Source organism: Grus americana, chromosome 1 (genome assembly GCF_028858705.1).
Source record: "Grus americana isolate bGruAme1 chromosome 1, bGruAme1.mat, whole genome shotgun sequence".
Taxonomy (NCBI): domain Eukaryota; kingdom Metazoa; phylum Chordata; class Aves; order Gruiformes; family Gruidae; genus Grus; species Grus americana.
In genome coordinates this window covers 1,909,769-1,934,178 of record NC_072852.1, presented here as the reverse complement: position 1 = coordinate 1,934,178, position 24,410 = coordinate 1,909,769, and the positions used below count along the sequence as shown (strand labels likewise).

The following is a 24,410-nucleotide window of genomic DNA, read 5'->3' as shown; positions in this document are numbered from 1 at the left end:
GACTGCCTCATTGGCAGCCGCAGGTTGGCTTGGAGGACTGGAGCAACGTCCATATGGACGTACCCAACAGTAGAAATGTTGAGACTGACCTGGACAGAGGTTGAGCAAGAAGGTCTGGCTGTGGGAGCAGCAGAAGGCAGAAGAGATGGCAAAAAGTTGGTGGTGATGCACCATGGGCAGCAGGTCCTCAAGCTCTTGGCTCGTGTCTACCAGCAGCTAGTTGGGACACCAGGGTTGAGAGACAACAGCCAGTGCACGAATCCTTTTAACTCACAGAGAAGGGGGACACAATGGAGTGAAAAACGCCACCAGCTCCTAAGAGGTACAAAAGCGCACATCCAAAACCGATACATGGTCACCAACCTAAGAAAAGCTCGCGAGACATGATGAGGACACAATAGCTGCAGTCCCTCGTCCTCAGTGTCATCGCAAGGAAACCTGGCTAGACCACTCGGGCACGAGTGTCTTGGTGCTTGTGAGTTTGAGGGGGTGCGATGGTGCAACCGCCAGAGCAAAATCCATTTTATTTAAAACCAAAATGCCTTCCCTTTCAGTAAGCTCTCCCAGCGAGCTCTGACAGCATTCAACATTACTTCCATTACCAATCCAGATGCTTCTACTTACTGTATCTCAGCCACATCCTACAAGATGAAGGCACCAGGTCTTCTCTTCCATGGCTGCAGGATCAGGAGTGTTTGCAGGGACCTCAGCAAGTGCCAGTGCTGAGGGTAGAAGAGGTGGCATAACAGGACGCCGCCGAAGCCGGGCACCGGCTGCCGGGCTCCGCTTCAAGCTGCCTTCAGCGCCATGTGGCACAGAGCCCGGCTCCCAGGCTTCCTCCCCAGGGACCAGGCGCCCGCACCGTCTCTCCACGTGAGACGTCTGCCAGGAACGCGACGGGGGTTCGCACACACGCAGTCTAGCGCTGTTGAGCTCTTCCCAGCATTTTGCAGCACGCTCCTGTGGACACAGAGGTGTCCAGACCCATTGCTCTTACCTTTCAGCGAGTAAGCAACAGCAAAAACAGCAATAAAGACAGCAAAGGCGCTTCCCTGGGCTAATTTTGCAGGCATACAGCTGAATCCACGTCCCTTTTCTAACGTCCTTTTGTACCTGACCATCTGTGATGACAACAGCCAGTTTGTTTCTGTGCATCTTTTTATTGCCTGAGGGGCAGATTTAAAAGAAGAGTAAATAAAAGACAGTGGTGGAGACGTGCCATTTGGCCGGGAGCACAGTGCCTGAACTCCCCCGTCCCAGGTGGACGGGCCCTCTGCTACTGTCCAGAAGCCTTCAGAAATCATAGAGCACCTTCAAAATAATGCAAATTTCCCTTTTGTGTTTTTCAGGTGTTTGCCGTGGCCAGGAAAGCTAGCGTCAGACATTTGGAAACATTCCCACTTGCTTTCTCATAAAAGCTTGGACCCACAAGCACTCTGAGCTCGTTAGCAGGGATATTGGGAGGAAAACAGCTATTTCAATGGTTTGCTAAAATCATGAAAAGTGGGAATAAAGGAGCCCCTTGCATTTACCGGGTTGCAGTACTGCTGTTTGCTGTATTGAGGCCAGGCCTGGATTTATAGAAGCATTCAGGATCTTTAGAGGAATACAGCCTGCCCAGGGGCTGATACTGCTCCCATCATCCTGCATCGTTAGCGTCTTCCAGCATTAATTCATTTTTCCTTCCTGGTAGAGGAAAATCTCCTTCACAGATGGAGAAACAAGACAGGGGAAGACTGGCAAAAACATCAACCCCCCAAATTATTTTTGTGAGCGTGCTGCCTCTCCTTGTGCAACATGAGCCAGCAGAGGGGAGGAAGTCCTAACCCTGCTGTAAAGGATGCTTCACTCAAGAGGAGCGCAGCACTGTTGTTGCTCTGGCTTCAGATTGTCACAGCAAACTCTGTTCCGCGGACCATGGGGCGGGAATTTCTCACTCAAACAGAGCTCAGCATTATCTTAAATCCACCCTGGAGCACATGGGTCATGCATCAGACTGTGACGTGAGCACCAAAACTTGGGCAGAGCAAAACCCAGCTCTCTCACCCAGTTATAGGCCTGATTTTTAGCATCTGCTATCACAAAAACAGCAGAATCCCGTTGGTTTTTACATCTTGACACTACATACAGAGGCGTGCCATGTTTCCATGCAAAACCTATTTTACAATTCCAGATGGATACAAATAAACCAAACAGCTACAGTAACTCTTACCTTTATGCGTATTCCAGGCTGTTAGAGACTTACTGGCTACATTAAATATTAAGCTGTTTCCCTATACACTTCAAAGAGCAGGGTTTTTTTTTCTTTTTTTAAAGTTCATTGGTGTTGAGAAGGCTGTGTGGAATAACAAATGCCTCTTTTTCCATCTGATCCAGAGACCCTCGATGTCATCGCAAGGCTGAGGTCTTACTATTGATTTCAGCAGGCTTTTGGATCAGCTTAAGAGATTAGTGGAGAGCGGGTCCATTAAGGGCTATAAAAATCAACGATCCAGGTGTATCTTCTCCTTCGGGATGTCCGTTGTATGGAAACATCCCAGCAAGAGCTGGGCAGACTCCAGGCAGTTCCAGTCATCTAACAATGGCCCACAGGGCACCTTCCTCAGATGGTTATACTTCAGGGGCTCTGGCCTCAGCTGTTCGGACGTGCTGGGTGCTGCACAAGAAGAGGTGAAGTTCAGCCCTGAAATGTGGAAGTGAAAGAAAAGCGGCCATGAATTTACAACGATGGAGTCAGTACAGGAGTGTGACAGCCCAGACCCATTACATCCGTAATCTTTTTGAGATAATCCTGTTTAAAATATGTTTTCTCCTAAATATATTTCCCAAGTATCAAGCTTAGTTTCTCTGCTCAATCCTTGAGCAAAAATCCCATCATTTTAAACAGGTATTTGCCTAAATCTGAATGGTTGTTAAGTGATAAATAACATACCATGCTGAAATGAAACGTGTTTCTCTCTTTCCCAGTTGGTCTCATGCGCTGTCATTTGTTTCCTGGAAAACCTGGATGACATCTGGCTTCCTCGCAAGCTGCCATGCCAGTGTGCCCGTGCTATCCGGCATGTCCTGTAGCCCGGCACAGAGCAGGATCCGTGCAGCAGCCGCCTGCTGCCCAGCACACGCTGCGTGCAGGGCTGTGGGGGAAACAAGATGTTGAGACAGGAGCAGAGATTGCCCGGTGGGCTTGGCCTCAGCCCGCTTCAGATGCAAACACTGGATTCCCGGTGAAGGAAACCGAGTCAGCGGAGGGAACAGGTTGAGGGTGAAAAATTACTTCTCCCAGTTGCAACACCCAGCCAACTGGTGCGATGGTGCAGCAGGGCTCAGCTGCCACGACCATGGATACTACAGCAGCAGTGGGATGACTAAACCCGCCCAAGCAGGGGATAGATCCTCTTCCGCAACCAGCCATGCTCGTAGAAAAATGATCAGCCCAGTTTACCCCAGCTACTTCCCCCATCTTCCCCTCACAGGTTACTAGTCCCTCAATCCATCAAGCAGTACTAACCTGGCTGAGTCAAAGCTAACCAGGTTTGCGAACATACTGGGAGTATTTAAGCCAGAGTCATGGGCAGAAGGTGCCCACGGCAGGAGGGGGAGGCTGTGGGACAGAGCAGGCAGAGCAAAAGGCCTCTGGGCTTCTTACTGCTCTGTGTTTGGGGTGGGTTTAACAGTGACATGCAAGAGAGGGGCTTCAAACTATCAGAAAGGTTTCCATGCACCACATGGAAAGAGCATCCCAGAGGAGGAGGCTGAAATACTCCAGCCCAAGCTCTAGTTCATCCCGCAGACCCCTACAACAGCCGGCACGCTGATGCAGTGTGGCTCCGGCACAGTTAGGCAGTCCTGTTACACTTGGCTTGCGTAGTAGGGTGAGCCAGCCTTGATCTCCTGGCCTAATCCTGCACAGGGGTGAGTATCTTTTACACTGAGGGTAGTTAGCTCCTGCTGCGGGCTGATGTTGGCCATGAGGCATCCTGATCCCCATGGATAATCCACGCAGGAGACTTTGCAGGAGCAGAGTCTGGGTGAGAAGCTCCCCAGGACGCAGTGACACTAACACAGCAATGGTGCCAGGGAACGGGGCAGCTGACAGGCACAAGAAGCCACCACAAACGTCCCAGGGTTGGACGAGTTCAGCAGAGCTCAAATTTACTCGCTGAGGGGGCGGAGGGAGAGATCAAGAGATACAAGACTGTTCATGCTCGCCGCTGAAGCATGTTATTAAGCAAACCCAAAGACTGGGTAAGTTGCCAATTTTGGCAATGGCTGAAACCATTTATATATACTTTTTGAGAGCGACATGCTGATGCAAGAGATGCCTCATACTCTTATGCTGGGAATGCCAACTCACTGGCATTACTATAGCGACTATGTTTACATTCAAGCTCTCTGTTATTTGCTCAGAAGCCATTCCTAGGCAGTTTGCTAAGGAATTGAGGCTTAAGAGCTTGTGCAATCATTGGATTTGTCTGCCCACCCTAACTGTTTCGAATTGGCTAATTTCAACCAAATTGGATGGCGAGGCAGCAGTATCAAAGATACTAAGCTCCTCAAAGTTTCATGCAAAATAAGCAGCTGGGTAAAGAGAAACATCAATTAGCATCTCTGTTCTTCCCCCAAGGGAAAGGCCCCAGTGCAGGCTCAACCACGCCATTAGACATCAGAAAGTCCAGCAGGAAGAGAGTCAGTGAATGAAAGCTGCAAAAAAACCCCCAAGCTTTGCACGTCATGCTGCTCCAACAGCCTTTTGCATACATGCATCTGGCACCTCCTTGCACGCTCCACTGAGCGGACGCAGCGCGGGCTGCTTTGGAAGTTGGGCTCCTGTTACTAAAGCACACTCTCGCTGTCATACAGAGGGTGAACAAATAGCTCGGTAGCCTTACCAGAACGGCTCTTCTCATCCTTTGCGTGGATATCAGCACCAAGGGACAGCAGCGTCTGGATGGTGTGCACATGTCCTTCCTACAGTGGTGAGCACAGGCACGTGGAATTCAGAATCAGCTCTGCACAATTTCTCACCTTTGCATTTAGCAGAGATAACACAGGCCTGAAAAGAAAGGAGACCGCAAGCGATCTGTCCCTAACTGGATATGGCACCTGGAAGGGCACAGACACAGATCTACTCTGTCATGGTCAAATCTGGGGCTACCAGGAGCTGCTTCAGGCTCCAGACGATCTTACAGCAGCTGGAAATCAGGGTTGGTTGCCAGCAGCAGTGCAGATTGGGTCCATTAGCCAGGGTTTGCCCAGACACAGCAGACACGCTGCCGTTACCCCACGGGGACTGACCAGAGAGATGCCACTGGGCACCTTCTCCAGCCCTTCTGCTGGCAGCCCATGAGAGGATTCGGAGCTTGGCCCTCGGTCAGCGTGTCTGCTTGCCTTGCATGGCCCTGGCAGCAATTTCAACCCAGAGGCTGAAAAGGCAAGAGGCACCCCAGGAACATAATTCTCTCTGCAAACATTTAACACTTTTAAAATCAAAAGTGTTCAATTAAGACCAATAGTGCTTAAAATCATGCTACAGCACAGAGCTGTCTTTGGTGGTGCTGGTCAATAAATCCACCTTGCACAGCCAGGACCTCGAGGTGCGAGGAATTTGGAGGACTGTCTCCCAGTGCGGCTTTACCTTTGCTGGTGGCTGTGGAGGAGTTAATGCACAAACGATCTCTGACAACTAGGTGACACAACCTAAAGATGTTTCTTAATAGCAAATTAGTGCACTAATTTGTCAACCAGTCTTGCCTTTGCCTCTCCAGTCCTCACCTCCAATCAAGCAACTCAATTAAAATTGCTTTTAACTTCACCTTGCCACAGAGCTGTAGGATCCCTGCCTTACCTTTCATAATTGGCAGCTGGCTGTTAAAGGAACTAAATGTCAGCAAAAGGCCGTGTGTTTTCCTACACCGTAAATCCACTTCAAGTACCACAGGGATCTAGAGTTGCTCTTACTGAGGTGTATTTCAGCTCAGAGAGCAGAACCTGTTGCTGATGTGAACTGTTGCGTATCTACCTGCGGTACCCTCGGGCACTGGCATTTCCTAAAGGATTACTCCAGTATTTGTAATACCCTGTGAGAAGACGCAGAATGCCACGTTTACACACCGTCACAACCCACAGTGTCCTCTATCTTTCCTCTGCCAGCAGGCAATTTTAAACACTGTAGGTGAAAATGCAACACAGTCCCCACACCCCTCCACTCTGCACAAGCTTCTCCTTAAATAAATCCTCTCTCCCTAAATAACACGCCTGATTTTGTAATTACTTCTTCACTGCAATGAATTAGTCTTTGTCGTGCGGCATGAGAATGGAAGGCCCTTATTTTTATCCCCACCACCCACTCTTTTCCCCCATTATCGTACGACTCAGTAGCATCTTCCCCCTTGCTCAAGGCTCCCATTTCCCTGCTGCATACACACCCCCTCCCAGTGGCAAAGACAGCAAGCCAGGAACTGCTTTAGCTGCCACAGCCTTGGCAGCAAATTGAGTTGAAAGCATAATTTGATTTTCATGTATTTATAAATGCAAAGTAATAAGAAAAGAAGGAAAAAAAAAACACCCCACCAGCCAAACAAATGATGCTGTAAATATAAAGTGACACTGAGCCTTGGGAAGGAAGAGAAACCCATCAAATCGCTCCCCAATCAGCCGCTCGCCAAGACAGAGCTGGGATCTTCTCCAAAGCACATTATATTCCCCAATAGCCTTGCTGTTAAACGTACCCTTGGCAACCAAAAGGGCTTTCAACATGGTTTCTCAGAGCATGAGGAAGGGAAGCTGGGAGAAAGGCCTCCTTTGTGGGAGCCAGCAAATGCCACGGCTGGGTCCTGCTGGAGGAGAATACTGTTGCCAGCACTCCCGGTAAGTGTCATTGATGCTTTTGTAGGAGTGGGGCACTGGGACGTTGCTTCGTTCCCACTACAAGTCTAGTCTGGGCTCTGAGTGCTGCATGTTAAAGCTCATGAGGTTTAACATGCAGGGATCTGAGCAGGGACCTTCCCTTGCCGCCGGATGCCAGCATGTTCCACACCATGGTGCGACAGAACCAAGCGGAAGGGAGGCAGCAGGGTCCCAGGAGGGATCCTGGGCAGCGGTGAGGCTGTTGGGATCTGCTCTGGGCTCCCAGGGAGGGTTGCAGGACCCACAGCCCACCAGCCCCACTTCCCGCACAGGCGTGAGATGGGAGGAGGAGAAAGCTCAAACAACTCTCACTGCCTGGAATTCAAAACAGCTCCTGTGTGAAGGACACAGATAAGCACCAGGGAGCTCCCTCCGCTTTTCCACCTCTCCTTTCTCACGTCTGACCAGAATCCGGCCTTACTGAGACAAACAGTTGCTGTTTCACAGCACATCAACCATCTTCTGTCCAGCAAGCTGCTGACGTGAAGATCTGGCCGCTGACCTGCTGTGACCCAAACTGCCAGGGCTGAAGAAAGACAGAGAAAGAAATTTGAGCAGTGTTTCATCCACATCTCCTCTGCCAGGCAAGCAAGAAGATGCTTGTGAAGAACTGTCACAGCTCATGAACTGTTGGTACCTACCCAACAACTAGCAGGGTAGACTCCCTTCAGGTACTGCACTTAAAGAACCTCCGCTCGTGAATGATCCCACTCAGTTTATTAACCCGCAACACGGTCAGCAGCGTGGGCAGGAGGGTGGTGAACAGAGGAACTCAGATACCCACCGCCACCCTGCAGACAGCTGGACACACTTAACGAAGGTCTAAAAACCACCATACAGGGTGTGGGACTGCTCAGGAGCAGACAGAGAGTGACAGAAGATGAGCTAGGAATGTAAATCCATCATCAGAGGTGAACAACTAAACCAGCCTGATTTCAATGCCTGCCGGTAGCACACCAACTGGCAGAGATTTTGTAGAGGGAACCTGGAAACAGGGACAAACCTTGGCTGCGTAGTGTAGCGCTGTGAGCTGGAAGGTCGTCGCTCTCTCGTTGACATTGACACCCAGCTCGGAGACAAGGAATTGGATGGCTTCATCCTGGGCCGTGACAGCTGCCCGGTGCAGAGGTTGAGCACCCAGCGCGTCCACAGCTGTAGGACAGGCCTGGAATGGGGGAGGAGGGAAAGGGAAAACAATGAACAGCCTGGCCAAACCTTCCAGGACAATCACGGGCCCAAGCAGAATCATGTCTGCCTGGCATGGCTGTGGTGACAGCAATGAACACGCAGGACATCATCAGCGGGACCACTGCAGTTGGTAGCGCCATGATGCGCAGCCTCAGCAAGTTTGCCAATGACACTAAGCTGGGTGGTGTGGTTGACACGCTAGAGGGAAGGGATGCCATCCAGAGGGACCTTGACAGGCTGGAGAGGTGGACCCGTGCGAAACGCATGAAGTTCAACAAGGCCAAGTGCAAGGTCCTGCACGTGGGTTGGCGCAATCCCAAGCACGACTACAGGCTGGGCAAGGAATGGATGGAGAGCAGCCCCGAGGAGAAGGACTTGAGGGTACTGATTGATGAGAAGCTCAACATGAGCTGGCAGTGTGCGCCTGCAGCCCAGAAAGCCAACTGTGTCCTGGGCTGCATCAAAAGAAGTGTGACCAGCAGGTCGAGGGAGGTGATCCTGCCCCTCTACTCTGCCCATGTGAGACCCCACCTGCAGTACTGTGTCCAGCTCGGGGGGGCCCCAGTACCAGAGAGACATGGAGCTGTTGGAGAGAGTCCAGAGGAGGCCACGAAGCTGATCAGAGGGCTGGAGCACCTCTGCTATGAGGACAGGCTGAGAGAGTTGGGATTGTTCAGCCTGGAGAAAAGAAGGCTCCAGGGAGATCTAATTGTGGCTTTCCAGTATCTGAAGGGGCCTACAGGAAAGCTGGGGAGGGACTGTTCATCAGGGAGTGTAGTGACAGGACAAGGGGTAATGGGTTTAAGATGAAGGAGGGTCAATCTAGATTAGATGTTAGAAAGAAATTCTTTACTGTGAGGGTGGTGAGGCACTGGAACAGGTTGCCCAGAGAAGTTGTGGCTGCCCCTGGATCCCTGGAAGTGTTCAAGGCCAGGTTGGATGAGGCTTTTGGCAACGTGGTCTAGTGGAGGGTGTTCCTTCCCATAGCTGGGGGGGATGGAACTAGATGATCTTTGAGGTCCCTTCCAACCCAAACCATTCTATGATTCTATAATTTGCAGACCAGAGCCAGCTCTCTGCTCAGCTTGTTAAGGGATAAGCAAAACTAGTACCAAAAAAGAACAAACCCTCCTCTCTCTTCTGCTGGAGCACATATGATGGGTTTCAACTCCTTAAACCAGCAGGAAACAACCCACCTCCAATCTTTGCACTGGCGGAGAAGAATTTGGACGCAAGTAGAGGGAGATGGGTGGATGACCTCATGAGATCTCTTCTGTGAGTCTCTGAACGTGAACCGCAAAGACGTAAAATCGAAAAGGGTAATGGAAGTAATACACAGTGCACTCATCTTAAAGGATATAATCCAGCCTCTTGAAGTCTAGTGGGCCTGACTCATGGTTTTATAAAACCTAGAAGGTAGCAACATTGCCATTAGCATTTCCAGTGCTGCTGCATGGCAGTAAGCCAGAGCACCACAACGAGGAAATTAAATCAACTATTCCATCCTCATTGCCTGAAATGTGAGACTAAAAATGTAAGCAAACTTCACAAATGTTTTATCCTGTAAGGGCCAGATGAGCAAAGACAAGCAGATGATTCAAGGAGATGATCAACAAGCACCTACACACTCAAACACAACCTGGGCATCAAACCATCTCTGCTGGGTGAGGCTGTGTGTAACGGCCGAGTAAATCCAAAGCTTGTGATCTTGAGAAGTGTCGTACCACATGCCCTGGCCCACTCCACGCCATGCTGAGGGCTCAGCTGGCCAATTCAACCTGCCAGCACGGCACAAACAGATTCACTGGTTTTGCCATGCTCGCTTTCTGCCAAGCCAGCGAGCTGCACCGGTTCAGCACGGTGTCCAATAAACACTGGAGCTGGTGCAGGGGAGAGGACCCATGAGGGCAAAGGAGGTGAGAAGGGAGCACAACCCCACCTCCGTGAGAACGAGCCATTAGGTGGGCTCCAACTACCTCACATCAGTTCAGCAGTCAATAAATAATGCAGCGGTTTGGTTCCTACTACGCACAATTGGCTCTAACGACACCCCGGTTACGCCTTGTATGTTGGAGGAAATTGGAGATTATGGGAAGACAACACGGGAGCAGCAGCTGTCATGAGAGACAGAGGCCAGAGATGAGCTGCTGCCGGCACAGCCAGACACCTCAGTGTTATCCACCCTCAGTGCTGCCAGGAGAGCCTCCCCGCTGAGTCCTGGCACTCCCAAGCATGGGTCTTGGCTTTGACACAGCTGGCCCTGCGGTGCTGGGCAAGTCCTGTCCCCTCCCGCCACTGCCTTCTCTCTCCATCTGCCTTCACCAGCTATGGGGATATATCCATGCCCCAGGGTGAGATCTTCCCCCATGAGTTGCATCCCAGTGGCCTTACTCAGCAAAATCTTGCTCATCTCCAAAGGGGAATTTGCCTTCTTTTGCAGTTTGCTTCTTTACAATTTGGGAATTTGCTTCCGGTGAATGTGCGGATTGCTCGTCCTGGCAGTTCTAGGTCAGGCCCTGGAGGAGGGAGGTGAGGGGTTTGGCACCTACCTGGTGTTTCTCCAGGAGCAGCCGGGCGATGTTGACATGCCCATTCTGGATGGCATCCATAAAGGGAGTGACTCCACATTTGTCTCTGCTGTCAGGTTTGTACTGGCACCTGGGAAGGAAGACAAAAGCCAGGATAGAATCGTTGGCAGCTCTAAAATCCTTACGGCATCAGTTGCTTTGCATTGGCAGGGCAGGAGACTATCAGCGGATGGGATTGGAAAAGGCAGATATAAAGCCTACCCATACATAGATCATGCATAAACCTTTCTCGGTGCTTTACGGCTTGGGGTTTTTGGGTCAGAGATCTGGTACTCAGCTGGTGCAGCTTGTTCAGGCTGCAGGAAAGCCAGAGCTCTTCAGATCATTTGTATTTCCCTTGTCCTCCAAGCAGAGGATCTCTGGAAGGGGTAAGGTTTGCACTGGCAGAGGGGAAAACCATATCCTCGTGTAATAACATCACATATAAAATCAAAGCCCACAGGTCTCATTCAGGTTAAAGCTTCATTGAAATGAGAGAAGACCAAATTAAAATTGAAAGCCTGGCTCAAATCACAGGGCTATGTTTATGCTGGGCCAAGCACGGACAGGAATTAACAAGGCAGGGACGAGTCAGCTAACAGGAGCTACTGCTACAATGCCCGGGGGAAGCTGCTCCAGCTCTGGCAGCAGGCAGTGATGGTTAGGAAGGTAACAGGGTCAGGGTGACTGGGCACTGGCTGATTTAAAACCACTTCACAACAATCTCCCGGGAGCTGCAGCCTGAAAATAAAGCCTGGAGGCTGAGTCCAGCCTAGAGGAGCTGTGCCCAGAACAGAGCTGCCAGAAAACTGTTTTGTTATCGTATGGCCTCGGACACATCAGAGGCAATGAGAATGAATCAGCAAAGAAAGACAGCCGAGTTATATAACCAGGGCTTATGTCATAGCGAAGTCAGAGCCCATCGGAGCCCATCCAGAGAGCATCCTTGTCTCAAAGGTCCCTAACCGGCCGTGAAAAACCCAGAGGAAAGAGAGATGGCCTCAGGATCACACACAGAGCAGCCGGGCTTCCCGAACAGCATAAATGCCCTTTGTGTCCAGGCAGCTGGAACAAGCCTGGCGGTGGTCAGGAGACGGGGGAGAGCGTGGAGGCAGAGGCAGTGCCAGGAGGAAGCCTGCTTACCGCTCCAGGAGTAGCTCCACAACGTCAAAACAGCCGTGCATTGCTGTGAGAGAGAGAGGAAGCGCAGGGTTAATTTATGTTTTCATGCCACTGTCCACCTATGGTGGAACATAATCAGGTTTCTGACCCTTTCGGCTTACTCATGATGCGGGAAGGGATTGCAAGAGGCTTTAAATTCAAAGCTTGTTTTATTTTTTTGTAATTAAAACATTGTCTCCAGATCTCAAACCTTCCCTGCCCCTGATCCTATAGGAAAACACCAGATAAATCAGGGAAAAGGCATGCATATAGGCAGCATTTGCTTGTAACTGCAGAGTGCATGCATGAGACCCTACATCCAATTAAAGTGACACAAAGATCTTTTCTTGCAAGTATTTGTTAATCCCTGAAGTGAAATCTGTGAGAAGCGAAATGAACACAAAGCAGGGAGCTGGTGAATAGCTGGATGGCATTTCCACCCCTCCTCAGCCACTCAAACTACCCATCACTCCCATCTCATCATCCTAATGAAGCTTCCTCACCCAGACAGCATCTCAGAGGAAAAACAACAGTGGGGGAGGATTTGAACATCATGCACTGAAATATTCTCTTTTTTTAAAAAACAAAAAAACCCAAACACATCGTATGACAGCAATGTGTGGACAGCCTTAACCTGGCTTTTTTTTCTGCAGGTCATTTTGCAAAACAAATGAAATATATTAAAGGAAAAAAAAAAATCAAACCAAGCCCAGAGCTGCTACATCAGACTATTTACTCTGTGCAATGAAAGAAAGGCCCTTGACAAATGTGTGTTACCAGCAATAACCTTCAGACACAGCTGCACAATAGATGCTCTTTGAAAGCCCAAGGAAGGGTTCCCATCCTCCCAGATCTGGGCTGTTTGCTCCTGCTCCCTGCCTGTTTATCACCCCTTCACCTGTGCTGATGTAAATACAGGCAGAGCCACATTGTGAAAAGGATTTTTGAAAGGAGTTTTTTAAAAAACCCAAGCCATGTGAAGAAAAAACACCCCAAGCAACACGATTACATCATTTAACAGCAACAGAGACACAAGAAAGCTGCAACGCTCAGATCCACTGTTGCACTCCACTTCCTCTAATTACATCTCCCCAGCTCTCTTGCCTCAGGCTACGGATATACAAAGCAGCAAAGCTTAAGGAATCAACCTCCCCCCCCAAAAAAAAAAATTGCACGGAGGAGAAAATTACCCATCATCTATCCAGGTATAACTGTGCCAGGAAGCCAGCTGGACTGGTCACGGGTTAATGTGCTCATATCCACACCCTTGGGATATAAACTATTGAGACGCAGTTCATCTTGACATGATTTCCCCCGGCAGCTCCAGCATCGTCTCTGGCCCCTCACGTCAGGAGTTGTGCCTGTGTAAGTGGGCTACATGCTGGTGTGCATGGGGATGCTGGCATCAGCACCCACCAAGCAGCAGCCCTCAGCATCATCCTGAGTTAAAATTATGCTGGAGACAAAGGTGGTTTAAGCAGCTCTAGCCCTTCCTGCTGCCCAGTCGCTCCCACACCAGCTGCTGCTCCGCCAATGCATGGTCTAACCTGCATCAGTAAAATGACCAGAAATCAACCCAAATCACAGGTTGCTGGCTTTGCCACAGGGAATGTCAAATGTGGGAGGCCACACAGTGGTGGAGACACCTCTATGGAGCAGTGAGAACAGAGCGCTGGATCCCACTGTCGCTGTCTGTACCCCCATCTCCCAAGCGCTATGAGGCAGGGAGGAGACTTTTAAGTTTGAGGTCACAAGTACTCCTTTTCCCCAGGACAGTCCTCACCCCACTCCTGACCCTGTCCCCCAGACCCTCAATCCCCAGACCCCAACCCAACGTCCACCTCTCTGCAGGGAGAGGGCTGAGAGGGGGGGCTGCGAGCCCAGACACAGAAACACAAGACATAGGATTGAGCAGGAACAGGAGAACGCACAAGTAAACAAGGAGTAGCCACTTCTCATTCAAGCAACCTGCTCCTCGCTGCCCAGACTGAAACATCAAACAACTCATTAGCTATTTTTCATTCCCAGGGCAAGCACAAGGACTAAGGTGCAGCCAATGCCCCTGGGCTGGGAGTGTCACTGCTGATGAGCACAGTGCGGCGGACAGGCGGTTACTGAGGGACAGAGAAGTAACGGGAATGACAGCCAAGGAGCAAGATATCCAACAGATTAATTACAGCACAGCAGGGGTCTTCTCACGGTACGTTGGGGCTTTCTGGAGAGTCGATCCCTATTAAATTCTTCGGGAAATGAGTTTAGGTAGCCACAGCTTTGATTGGTGGCTCCCCACATTCATCTCTCCTGCAGAGACACTGCCGAGCCCTGGGACACACAGCCTGATCCCTGCTCAGGGATGGGGCGTGTTTCAGATTCAGGTCAGCCACCAGCCTCCAGCCCCAAGCCTGGCCCACAACGTCATCCCAACTTGATGTCACACACTTCTCCCTTCATCATCCACTCCCACTGCATCTCTGGAGAGCAGAGTTAAGGGGATTTAAGCTCTGGGAAGATACATGCTTGATAAAGTACGTACTGCCTAGCTTGCATGGCTCTGTGGGTAACCAGACCCAATACTCTGGAAGGGGCAATGAGAGACAGCAGGACAAATGTCATTCTGCATGAACAGATTTTTGGGCCATTCAACTTATTAAGGCTCAGAGGACTGAGGCACACTTTATGCATCGTTTATCAATTAAAATGAATCACTCCCCCATCTTAAGGATGAAAGAGTGAGGAAGCCAGAAACTAAATCCAAACTGCCTCCTGGTCACCACTCAGCTAACCATGTCCTCCTGCTCCCCATCATGCCTACAGATGATGTCTGTGGTTCCTCAGACCAGTTTTAAACCAATGAAAAGGGGAATCAGACACAGAAGGCTCCAACCCTAACAACTATCCCTGCATATTCCCAGCAGAGACTGTCCTTTTCCTTTGCAGAAAGGCATCTGGATTTCTCACCACTCAATGCTACCTAATTCATGAGGATAACAAAACCTGTGATGCTTCTTCTGGAGGTAATGCCTAGAGACCCTACAGCTCTTCAGATCTGCCATAATGACCTAACCCACCAAGCGCTCAGACAAGAAAGGATTCTTTCAAGAGATATATCTCTTATAAAAACTGATGACAAGACTATAAACCAAACTAGCAAAAATGTTCATCAACAGGTAGGTCCCAAAAGGTGCCTCTCAGCACCTCTGCTGGTTTTAGGACTTTTAAAATGCCAGGATATGCTTGGAGCCTTGCAGATTTTCCAAGTGCAATTTGCAGCTTTATACGCCAGCAAAAGAAAGTGTTTTGCAATGTGTTCCAAGCTGTGGGAGCTCGGACTTACTTGTCATAGGGAGGCAGAGAAGGGAGCAGAGATGGAAATGAACACCCTGGTTGAAGGAATCAGTGGGTGATTATGAATGCTCCTGGTGTGGATCCACCACTCCCAAGGGAGCATAACTGTCATTCACCACAAAAACATGCTTTAAGCACAGGCAAAACCCAATGCCACGGGAACTGAGGATCTTCCAACCCCATAAGCTGAGTCTCTGGCACATCACTAAGAAATACTAAGGCTAATTCTTGCTGTTTATTTATCAGAAAGCAACTAAAATGAGTGTCTGTCCTGAGGCAAAACACTGCTAAGAGGCAGCAGAGCACTATTAGCAGACCGAAGTTCAGAGAGGTGAGCTCCCACTAATGCCCACCACTAGCCTCTTTTCATTTAATTTCAATAACTTAGTATTTAACTGTTTCCCTGCATTTTTGTATCAAGATTGGTCACACTTCGCTTCTCCAAACTAAATGTGAACTGAAATAACAGCCCCTTTCTGTTCTCCGCTGCTGCTACAGCCCTCTCTTCTCTTCCAACCTGTCTGGTGGCAATGGGACCCTCTTTTACCTGCGGTGTGCAGAGGAGTCCTCTTTATCGTGCTCTCTGTGTCCCAGCTGCCCGGAGACACATCCAGCAAGTACCGGAGGACCTGGGGATGGCCCTCCCGGCTCGCGATGTGGAAGCAATTCCAGCCATCCTTGTTCTTCAGCAGCGGGTTGGCTCCATGCTCCACAAGAGCTTTAATCACCTCCAGGTTTTGCCTGGTACAAGCCATCATTAGGGGAGTCCTAAAAGAAAGATGAGGCAAATATAATAACTAGAGAGACAGTGCTGTACAAGCCTGATGGCTTTTGTTCTAATGTCTGAGCTTGAAGCATGATTTAAAGTTGTCTGTAGCACCAACAGGCCTGTCTAATAAAACACAGAAGCTCAGTGCCAGCTGTGGTAAGCTAGCCAGAGGGAAAACTGATGTGCTAAAACTACTCTGAGGCAGTGGGAAACTTTGCTGGCTAAAGGCAAAGTCCTTCTCCAAGCCCAGGGCTAAATTTATCATCTCGCCTGCATTTGGATGCTTTGACTGAAGCTCACTACACGCTGCATACAGACCCATTGAGATTTTACGGCACTGTTTTTTCATGCAGGTAAAATGGGGTCTGGATTTTTGGGGACTGTTGAGACAGAGCTGTTAACATCAGTGTTTCTTACCCCAGCCAGGCAGCTGTGGCTGCAGGCAACAAACCACAGACAACTCCACATCTCCTGGCAGTAGGGGACGAGTGTAGCAGCAAATGCCACTTTGGAACATTTCTGATGCAGAGCAGCTGGCCTGAGAGTGAAGTTTTTCACAGCTTTGTCCTGTTTCACGTGCCTGGGAACAACCTTTGATATTTAAAAACATTTTTACAAGCTCCCCAGAGGAACAGCATCTTCTCCATCCCACAATTTCTAAGCCACGCCTTGCACGGATTGTACGCACGCTCCTGGAAATCCAGTGGGTCCATCTGGTAAATAAACACGGCGAACAGCCCATCTCACTCTGCTTTCAACCTCTTATCCAGCAATGACCACATTTTCATATCTATAACGCACACACTGCAGATTAACAACTACTTCAGCTCCTGCCTGGCAGCAGGGCAGGTCCACCACTGAGGCTCTCCTCCCTGGTGACCCATTATCTCCTTGCTTACCCTTCCCCACTCAGGACTGGTGAGGTTGCTGGATCTGCAGCCTCCTTTGGAGGAACAAGCAGAGAGCCATCAGGAGGTGGGCATTAGGTCAGGGTTTACTCGCAAGGGTAACTTGAGGTGCTGAACACACAGACACATCCCGTGTTTGGCTTCACTTAAGTGACTAATTTCACTAATCTCACCACCAGCAACTCTTATTTTCCTTAATTACCACATTATATAACAATAATAGTTTAACTGCGGCAAGTAGGAGCTGCATTCTCCATTTTATCTGTTTATAAACTTCACCCAACCATCAAACGCTGGGTGCGCGCATGGATCGGACAGAAACCTCTGAGCTTTCCCAGAAAAGATGGACGCTTCTCCATCTGAGAGGACTTATCTCCTCTTCATCAGCCCACATACATCAGCTGGGAGAGAAAAAAACCCAACCATTCCTCATTTAGGAAAAGCTGTGGCACAAAAACTTCCCACTGCACAAGGAACGAGAGGACTCGTGGGCCTAAACTGCAGTGAAAGAGACTTGGGTTAGACTTTAGAATGAACGCTCTGGTTTTAAGGACAAGGACAGGAAGTGAAGGGAGATAAAAATCTCCATCGCTGGAGATTTTTAAGAAGAGATTAGGCACGCGCCTGCTGGGGATGATGGGGTAGGGCTGAGCCTGGAGCTCCACGTTTCCTGCGGCTCTGTTTCTAGAGAGTGCCTCAGATCGGCGTATATTTTCAATGCAAATGAGACTTTGTCCGAGGGCTGGGACATGCGCTAGCAAGCACATAGCTCCCCATTTTTAATCCGTGGATGGAAGGGTACTGCAGGCCTATCAAAGAAAACCACGCTTGCAGACGCATCTGCACGCAGCTCATGAGATCTCTGCCTCCCTCTGCTCCCCCTGATGTCAGCACAACGCTGGCACAGCCTTGAATTACGAGGACTGAGATGCTGCCTTTGTATTTATGTTAGTTCAAGCATCAAAACAACCTCACCGGGCTTTAACTTTGAGAATCTTTGCTTTCTTTTGCAAGGTGATACACAGAAAACTCCCTCCCCAAGAGGAGAATTTGACACTGATCAGGCCTGCTGTATGTCTGTGGATTAGACTTCGGTTTTTATTCTCAATTCTCATTCCCTCATCATTTACTTACGTGTTACCCACGTGGCAGGCAAACAGAAGCCCTGAAGAAACCAGTTGTTTCTTGGATTGTTGAGGCTATTACTATTGTATCAGCAACAAATCTGACCTGACAAGCTCTGTTTGCAAGGGGGAAACAGGAATAAAACTTACTTTTTATCTTCTTATTTTAGTTTCTGAGGACTGGGACATAAAAATGTGAATCAGTATCACTGATCCCCATCAAATGGGGGAACAAGGAGAACAAATAGCTGTGGATGAAAGCTTTTAAATTGGATCTGCTAATAAAGAAGTAACTTACAACTTTTGCAATAAACAGGGGGAAATCAGTGATAGGGCTGGAATTTAGCCCAGAAAGCCAACTGAATCTTGGGCTGCATAACAAGAACTGTGACCAAAAGGTCGAGGGAGGGGATTCTGCCCCTCTGCTCCCCTCTGGTGAGACCCCCCTGCAGTGCTGCGTCCAGCTCTGGGGTCTCCAGGACAAGAAGGACATGGAGCTGTTGGAGCGAGTCCAGAGGAGGCCACAGAGATGATCCAAGGGCTGGAGCACCTCTGCTCTGGAGACAGGCTGAGAGAGTTGGGGTTGTTCAGCCTGGAGAAGAGAAGGCTCCAGGGAGACCTTAGAGCACCTTCCAGTCCCTGAAGGGGCTCCAGGGAAGCTGGAGAGGGGCTGGCGACAAGGGCAGGGAGTGACAGGCCAAGGGGAATGGCCTGAAGCTGCAGGAGGAGAGATGGAGATGAGATCTGAGGAAGAACTTCTTCCCTGTGAGGGTGCTGAAGCACTGGCACAGGTTGCCCAGAGCGGTGGTAGATGCCCCATCCCTGGAAACATTCAAGGTCAGGCTGCATGGGGCTCTGAGCAACCTGATCTAGTTGAAGATGTCCCTGCTCACTGCAGGGGGGTTGGACTAGGTGACCTTAAAAGGTCCCTTCCAACCCAAACCAGTCTGTGATTCCATAATTCTAAATGACAGCTCCTACAGTTGCACTCCCACCTTCTGCATCCAAACCCCTTTCAGACATCGCTCTGACCCGTGGCACGTCAAGCCAGTGACCTACCAGTCTGCCTTTTTCAAGCAGTCTACGCTCGCGCCTCTCTCCATGAGGTAGGAGACACACTCCCTGTGGCCCATGGAAGCTGCTTCATGGAGGGGTCTTTTGTAGTCACTATTGAACACCTCAACATCCATCCCCAGCGTCTCTACCAGGTAAGCGAGGACATCCTGGTGTCCGTATCGGGCAGCGTGATGCAGCAGCGTGTCCCCTGAGCGTCCATAGTGCCGGCTCTGCACCGCTGAGCCCAGCACGTCGTCCGGCCGCAGCTCATCCCGGAGGAGGTCCAGTCGTCCTTCCTGCACCAGCCGGAGGAGCGGCCTTGCCATCTCCCCCTCTGCCACGGCTAAAAATCTGCAAGAAAGAGGCAAAAAATCAGGATTGTGGTTTCAAAATACACAAATATAATGGGTGCTCCCTGGGTAGGGATAAATAGATATTACCTTTTCCCTCAGAAAATACAACCTGGCCTCTACCTCCAGAAAAACAGAAGTTTCCTTTTCCATCAGCCAAGCTACAAACCAGCCTCTCCCTCAGGATAACCAGAAATTTCCCTCTCCCTCAAGATAACCAGAAACCAGCCTCCCCTTCAGGAAAAACAGAAATTTTCTCTCCCCTTAGAAAAACCAGGAATCAGCCTCTCCCTCAGGAAAACCAGGAATTTCCTTTTCCTTTGGGAAAACTAGGAAATGGTCTCTCCCTCCAGAAAACAAGACATTCCATTCCCCTCAGGAAAACCAGGAACCAGCTCCAGAAAAACAGAAATTCTCTTTCCCCTCTGGAAAAAACCAGAAATCTCCTTTTCACTCAGGAAAATTAGAAACTGGTCGCTCACTCAGGAAGACCAGAAATTTCCTTTTCCCTTAGGAAATTCTGAAAATTACTTCTCCTTCAGTAAAACCAGAAATGTAATTTTCCCTCAGGAATACCAGAAACCAATCTCTCCCTCAGGAAAAATCTATTTCCTCTCAGGAAAGGCAGAAATGTCCTTTTCCCATAGGAAAAAAAGAAATTTCCTTTTCCAGTGGGAAAAACAGAACCCAGCCACTCCCTCTGGAAAACCTGCGATTTCCAAGGGAAAAGGAAGTTCTTCCCCCTTAGGAAAACCAGAAAATGGCTTCTGCCTCTAGAAAAAGAGAATTTCCCTTTCCCTCAGGAAAAACAGACAATTCCTTTTCCCTCAAGAAAACTAGAAACTGGCCTCTTCCTCCAGAAGACCAGTAATTTCCTTTTTCCCTCAGGAATTATCAGAAACCAGACCCTCCTCCAGGAAAAATTAAAAATTCCTTTCCCCTTAGGAAAACCAGGAATTGGTCTCTCCCTCAGAAAAACCAGAAATTCCCTTTTCCCCTCAGGAAAACTAAAAACCAGCCTTTCCCTCTGGAAAAACCTGAAATTTCCATTTTCCTCTGGAAAACTAGTAACTTCCATCTCCCTCTGGAAAATCAAAAACCAGCCGCTCCCTCAACAAAACCTGCAACTTCCTTTTCCCTCCAGAAAATGGGAAATTTCCTCTTCCCTCAGGAAAACCCAGAATTTCCCTTTTTCCCTCAGGAATACCGGAGTCCGGCCTCTCCCTCAGGCTGAGGACCCGCCACATTTCCCTCCCCTCAGCCCACACCGTGACAGGTCCCTTCGCAGGGCGTTCCCTGGCGGTTAAAAACCCACCCACTCTCTGCAGATGTTGCGTGACGTCACGCGGCGACGTAATATCACCCCCGGAGTAGAGCGGGTGACGAGAAACAAACTCCGGGAACATTTCTCTCGGCCCCAACAACGCTATTCCCCCCCCTCCCCGGGCTCATCCGTAACCGGAAGTGCTGCGCCATTGGGCAGCGCCGGGGCGTTACACGCTCTCTGATTGGTCATTGTGAAGGGGCGGGGCCGGCGGAGTGGCGCGAGGCCGAGCGCGCCGGGAGCGGAGTGAAGCACTGGGAGGGGGGGGCCCTTCCGCATAGCAACGGGGGTGGGTCCTTGGCAACGGGGGTTCGTTGGCAACGGGGGGGACCGAGCAGGGGGGCCCTTGGCTGAGAAGGGGTTAGAAAAGGGACCCCCTTTGCATTGGGGGGGGGGTTTGGCAATTGGGGGGGACCCTTGTATTGGGAGGAGGGGGTTTGGTATTGGGGGGGGGGGCACAAAGGAGGGGAGCCCTTGGATGTGGAGGCGGCAGGGGCTGGAATGGGGGGGGCTTTTCCGGGCCAGTTGGGGGGCCCTGGGCTGCCGGGGGTCTCCTTGTGCCATGCTGGGGGGGGCACACGGCTGGTGCATCCATGTGGAGAAAGGGTTTGGAAACAACATGCCGGGAGAGAGGGGGGACGGGGAGCAGCTCCGACCTTCTCCTCCCAAATATTTCTCGTCCCCCCGGATCTTCCCCCGTCCTCTGCAGCTGCTGCTCATGGCTGATCCTTTCCCTTCACAGCTGGAGTGTCTTCTCGTGGCTGAGGAGTTCTGCTCCCCGGCACGTTCCTTCCGTGACAGGGCCCTGCGACGCAACTTTTGCTCAGCGCTTGTGTCTCTACTGCTGTCGCCAATGGAAAATCCTGGGAAAAGGGAGAAAAAATGAATGCAGGTGAAGCCTGAGCGGGTCATCTTCTCGTGTTGGGTTTCTGGACTTGAACCCTGTGTCACGGTCCTGGCATATGAGGGGTTTTGCTGTCCTGGGGTGGGAGAGCAGAGGTTTTGTTTCCTGTCCTATATCCAGTCTCACGTGAGATATCTCCGTGTCCAACAGCTCCGGGAATTGGCACAGAGCCAGTACCTTGGCTCTAATATTTGCCAGCATCATCTTAAGAGAATTAGGGTGCTTCAACCATTCGTGCTGTTTAATACGATAAACTTTTCAATTTCAAGTGAGAAATACCATTTTTAAGTAGAATCATAGAATCATTTAGGTTGGAAAAGACCCTTAAGATCATTGAGTCCAACCATAAACCTAACTGCTAATTCCACCGCTAAACCATGTCCCTAAGTGCCACAGGACTGTCTTGCATTGTTTTTTTTTTTTCTTGCCTCATTTGCGGTGTTTTGAGGAACATGGGATGTTACAAAACAGCATCCCCAGGGAGCTCAGCGGGTGCTTTTAACTCTGCTCCACCGAGCTGATGTGGATGAAAAGGAGGAAGCAGCATAATGAAACAAACTGGCCCTTGGACCCTGCTGTATGAGATCAGTCGATTACTTTCGTGGCTACCGTAAACCTGTTAGAGGAGTTTATCCTCCGCAGCACCGTGTAGTAATAAAGTAAAAGTGAAACTACATGAGTTGTGTTTTGCTGATAATTCTCCTACGGGAAGGAAGCTCATCCTGTGACGTGGTTTCGGGTTTCTCGTGAGCATTTTTGGGAGAAGCAAGTTGCATTGTTTCTACTTTTTCTGCTGGCCGTCCCGCGTACAGAAAAGAGGAGCTCGTGCAGACTTCAAGTAAGGTTTTTTTAACATAACTCTTCAGGTAGTTTTGTGCTTCTTCTCATGGGGAAGAGCTGTGCTGCAAGTGGGTTGTGTTTCCTCCTTAATGGAGGATCCCAGCTGGGATCTGTTTGCAAGAGGCTGTAGTTCGTGGGTTTGAATGTTGGCTCTGACCTTCCCTGGGCAAATCACTGTCATCTCTCACCGGGGGTTGCACGGCTTGCTTGGCATCCTGGTAATGATACTTTGCCTTCACACGAATGCCTGTATCTGCTTCCTCCCTGTTATGGTATTGTAGAGAAGGCCACAAACATGCACAGATTCTGGTTTTACATCATCCTCTTTTGTTCTGAAGCCTTGTACAACCCACGAGTGGAGACCTGGGGTGAAGTTGTTGTTGTAGTGACTGCTGATGTGTCGCCTTGACACAATGCATTGCCCTCCTTAGCGTCTCGCCAGAGCGTTGTACAAGCTTCTGCTATGATTTATTCAGAGAAGCTCCTGGCTGAAACACTGGGGTTGTCCTATAAAATTTCTGAAAAGAAACTGTGTATTTACGCCTCTGTTAAAGGCATGGATTCCATATTGTTATTTGCTAACAGTTTGGTTTTGGGGTCTCTTTTTTGCATGTTGGCAAAGCAGTGAAGCGATTCAAGAAAATGCACCTCACGGTCGATGACTGCAAAGCTCTCGCAGAAGGTTCATCCTCCTTGACGCAGCCGTTCAGTCAAAGACAAAGTAGAGGAGATGTAAACAGGAGCCTCCATCCCACCCACCGGACAAGGAGACATCAAGGAGGTACACCGATTGCAAATACTTTGAAGGCTGAGGGATTTGGGGGGAGAAAAATGCTCATATGGTGTGGAACAAAAGGGCGTTGCGTAGTCCATTGTCATATTTGTGCTGATAGGAGAGTAATGTCACGCGAGGTGGGCGCAAATGGAAGAAATTGGTTGGGTTTGAGTGGTGTGTGGCAAAACTGGGCTTAAGCTCTGCCTCCACAAAGTCAAGTGGCAGGAAAAGGAGATACCTTTGAATACTTCCCTCTGTAAAGGAGCAAGTTTGCCCTCGCATGTGTGTTTAGTCTCTCCTCACACCAGAAATGCCTCCATGTCTCTGTCGCTGAGCTGTCGGAGGCTACGTGGAGAGAACAGCAGCTCTCCCTGAGGAACACTGCAATTAGGCACTATTAATGATGTGACTCCTGCTTCTAGATGCTCTTTATGATACTTATTAAATAATAACAAGCTGTTTAGATATATAGGACTGCAAGAGTGTCATTGAGTACTAACCAGATATTAATGATCTTTGACTTTACTGGGAGTGGGAAACATTGTGGTACACAACTGGTAGATGTGGGTCTCAAAAGTGCCGAAGCCTTAGAGGGCTTTTGAGGATTGATAAGACTGAGCTAATCTGCACACGACACGGCTCAGGGCTCGAACAGAAGATGAAAGAGCTATTTTCAAATAGCTCATAGTGCAGGGTTAAAGGCCCAGCCTCAAAACCTGCCTAGTGACAAGAGACCCTACACACACGTGTAGGCGAGGAGACAGGTGGAATGCAAAGAAAAAACCTCCTGAGTTATTCCTGAGCTCCTGAGTGCCTTGGTCACTGTGGAAGGTGAAACTTGGGAGCATTTCAGTGTTTCCCTGGGAGGCTTGGGGATCTCTCTGTGCCTTGGTGTGAGCTGACTCACTTAGAATCATAGAATCACAGAACAGTTTGGGTTGGAAGGGACCTCAAAGCCCATCTAGTTCCAACCCCCTGCCATGGGCAGGGACACCCTCCACTAGACCACGTTGCCCAAAGCCCCATCCAGCCTGGCCTTGAACACTGCCAGGGAGCCAGGGGCAGCCACAGCTTCTCTGGGCAACCTGTGCCAGGGCCTCAGCACCCTCACAGGGAAGAATTTCTTCCTCAGATCTAGTCTGAATCCTCCCTCCACGAAGCGGCTTCCATGGGCCACAGGGAGTGTGTCTCCT

General features: G+C 49.8%; 2 protein-coding genes across 10 annotated transcripts in view; one reads left to right on the top strand and one right to left on the bottom strand.

Annotated features, from left to right (window-relative positions):
- Nucleotides 1-1,105: 1,105 nt before the first annotated feature.
- On the bottom strand, nucleotides 1,106-21,480 carry ANKRD16 (ankyrin repeat domain 16). 5 transcript variants are annotated; one of them, XM_054813025.1, is made up of 9 exons: nucleotides 21,355-21,480; nucleotides 19,028-19,375; nucleotides 15,715-15,935; nucleotides 11,805-11,847; nucleotides 10,644-10,752; nucleotides 7,910-8,071; nucleotides 4,890-4,968; nucleotides 2,933-3,134; nucleotides 1,108-2,683 (listed from the first exon to the last, which is right to left on the bottom strand). In XM_054813025.1, the coding sequence occupies exons 2-8, from the start codon at nucleotides 19,348-19,350 to the stop codon at nucleotides 2,974-2,976; spliced, it is 1,098 nt and encodes a 365-aa protein (XP_054669000.1). In that variant the 5' UTR covers nucleotides 19,351-19,375; nucleotides 21,355-21,480; the 3' UTR covers nucleotides 1,108-2,683; nucleotides 2,933-2,973. The 5 variants fall into 5 exon arrangements, with proteins under 5 accessions (XP_054669005.1, XP_054669000.1, XP_054669001.1 ...); XM_054813026.1 differs by lacking the exon at nucleotides 21,355-21,480 and adding an exon at nucleotides 20,690-20,809; XM_054813027.1 differs by lacking the exon at nucleotides 21,355-21,480 and adding an exon at nucleotides 19,465-20,655.
- FBH1 (F-box DNA helicase 1) overlaps nucleotides 21,450-24,410 on the top strand; it is a 32,917-nt gene continuing 29,956 nt past the window's right edge. For 3 of the 5 annotated variants that reach the window (XM_054813023.1, XM_054813021.1, XM_054813020.1), the window contains exons 1-2: nucleotides 21,450-21,590; nucleotides 23,068-23,223. In XM_054813023.1, the coding sequence (XP_054668998.1) occupies nucleotides 21,581-21,590; nucleotides 23,068-23,223 (166 nt within the window). In that variant the 5' untranslated portion in view covers nucleotides 21,450-21,580. Of the gene's footprint in view, nucleotides 21,591-22,183; nucleotides 22,441-23,064; nucleotides 23,224-24,410 lie in introns of those variants that run through there. The other 2 variants (XM_054813022.1, XM_054813024.1) reach the window with 2 other exon arrangements.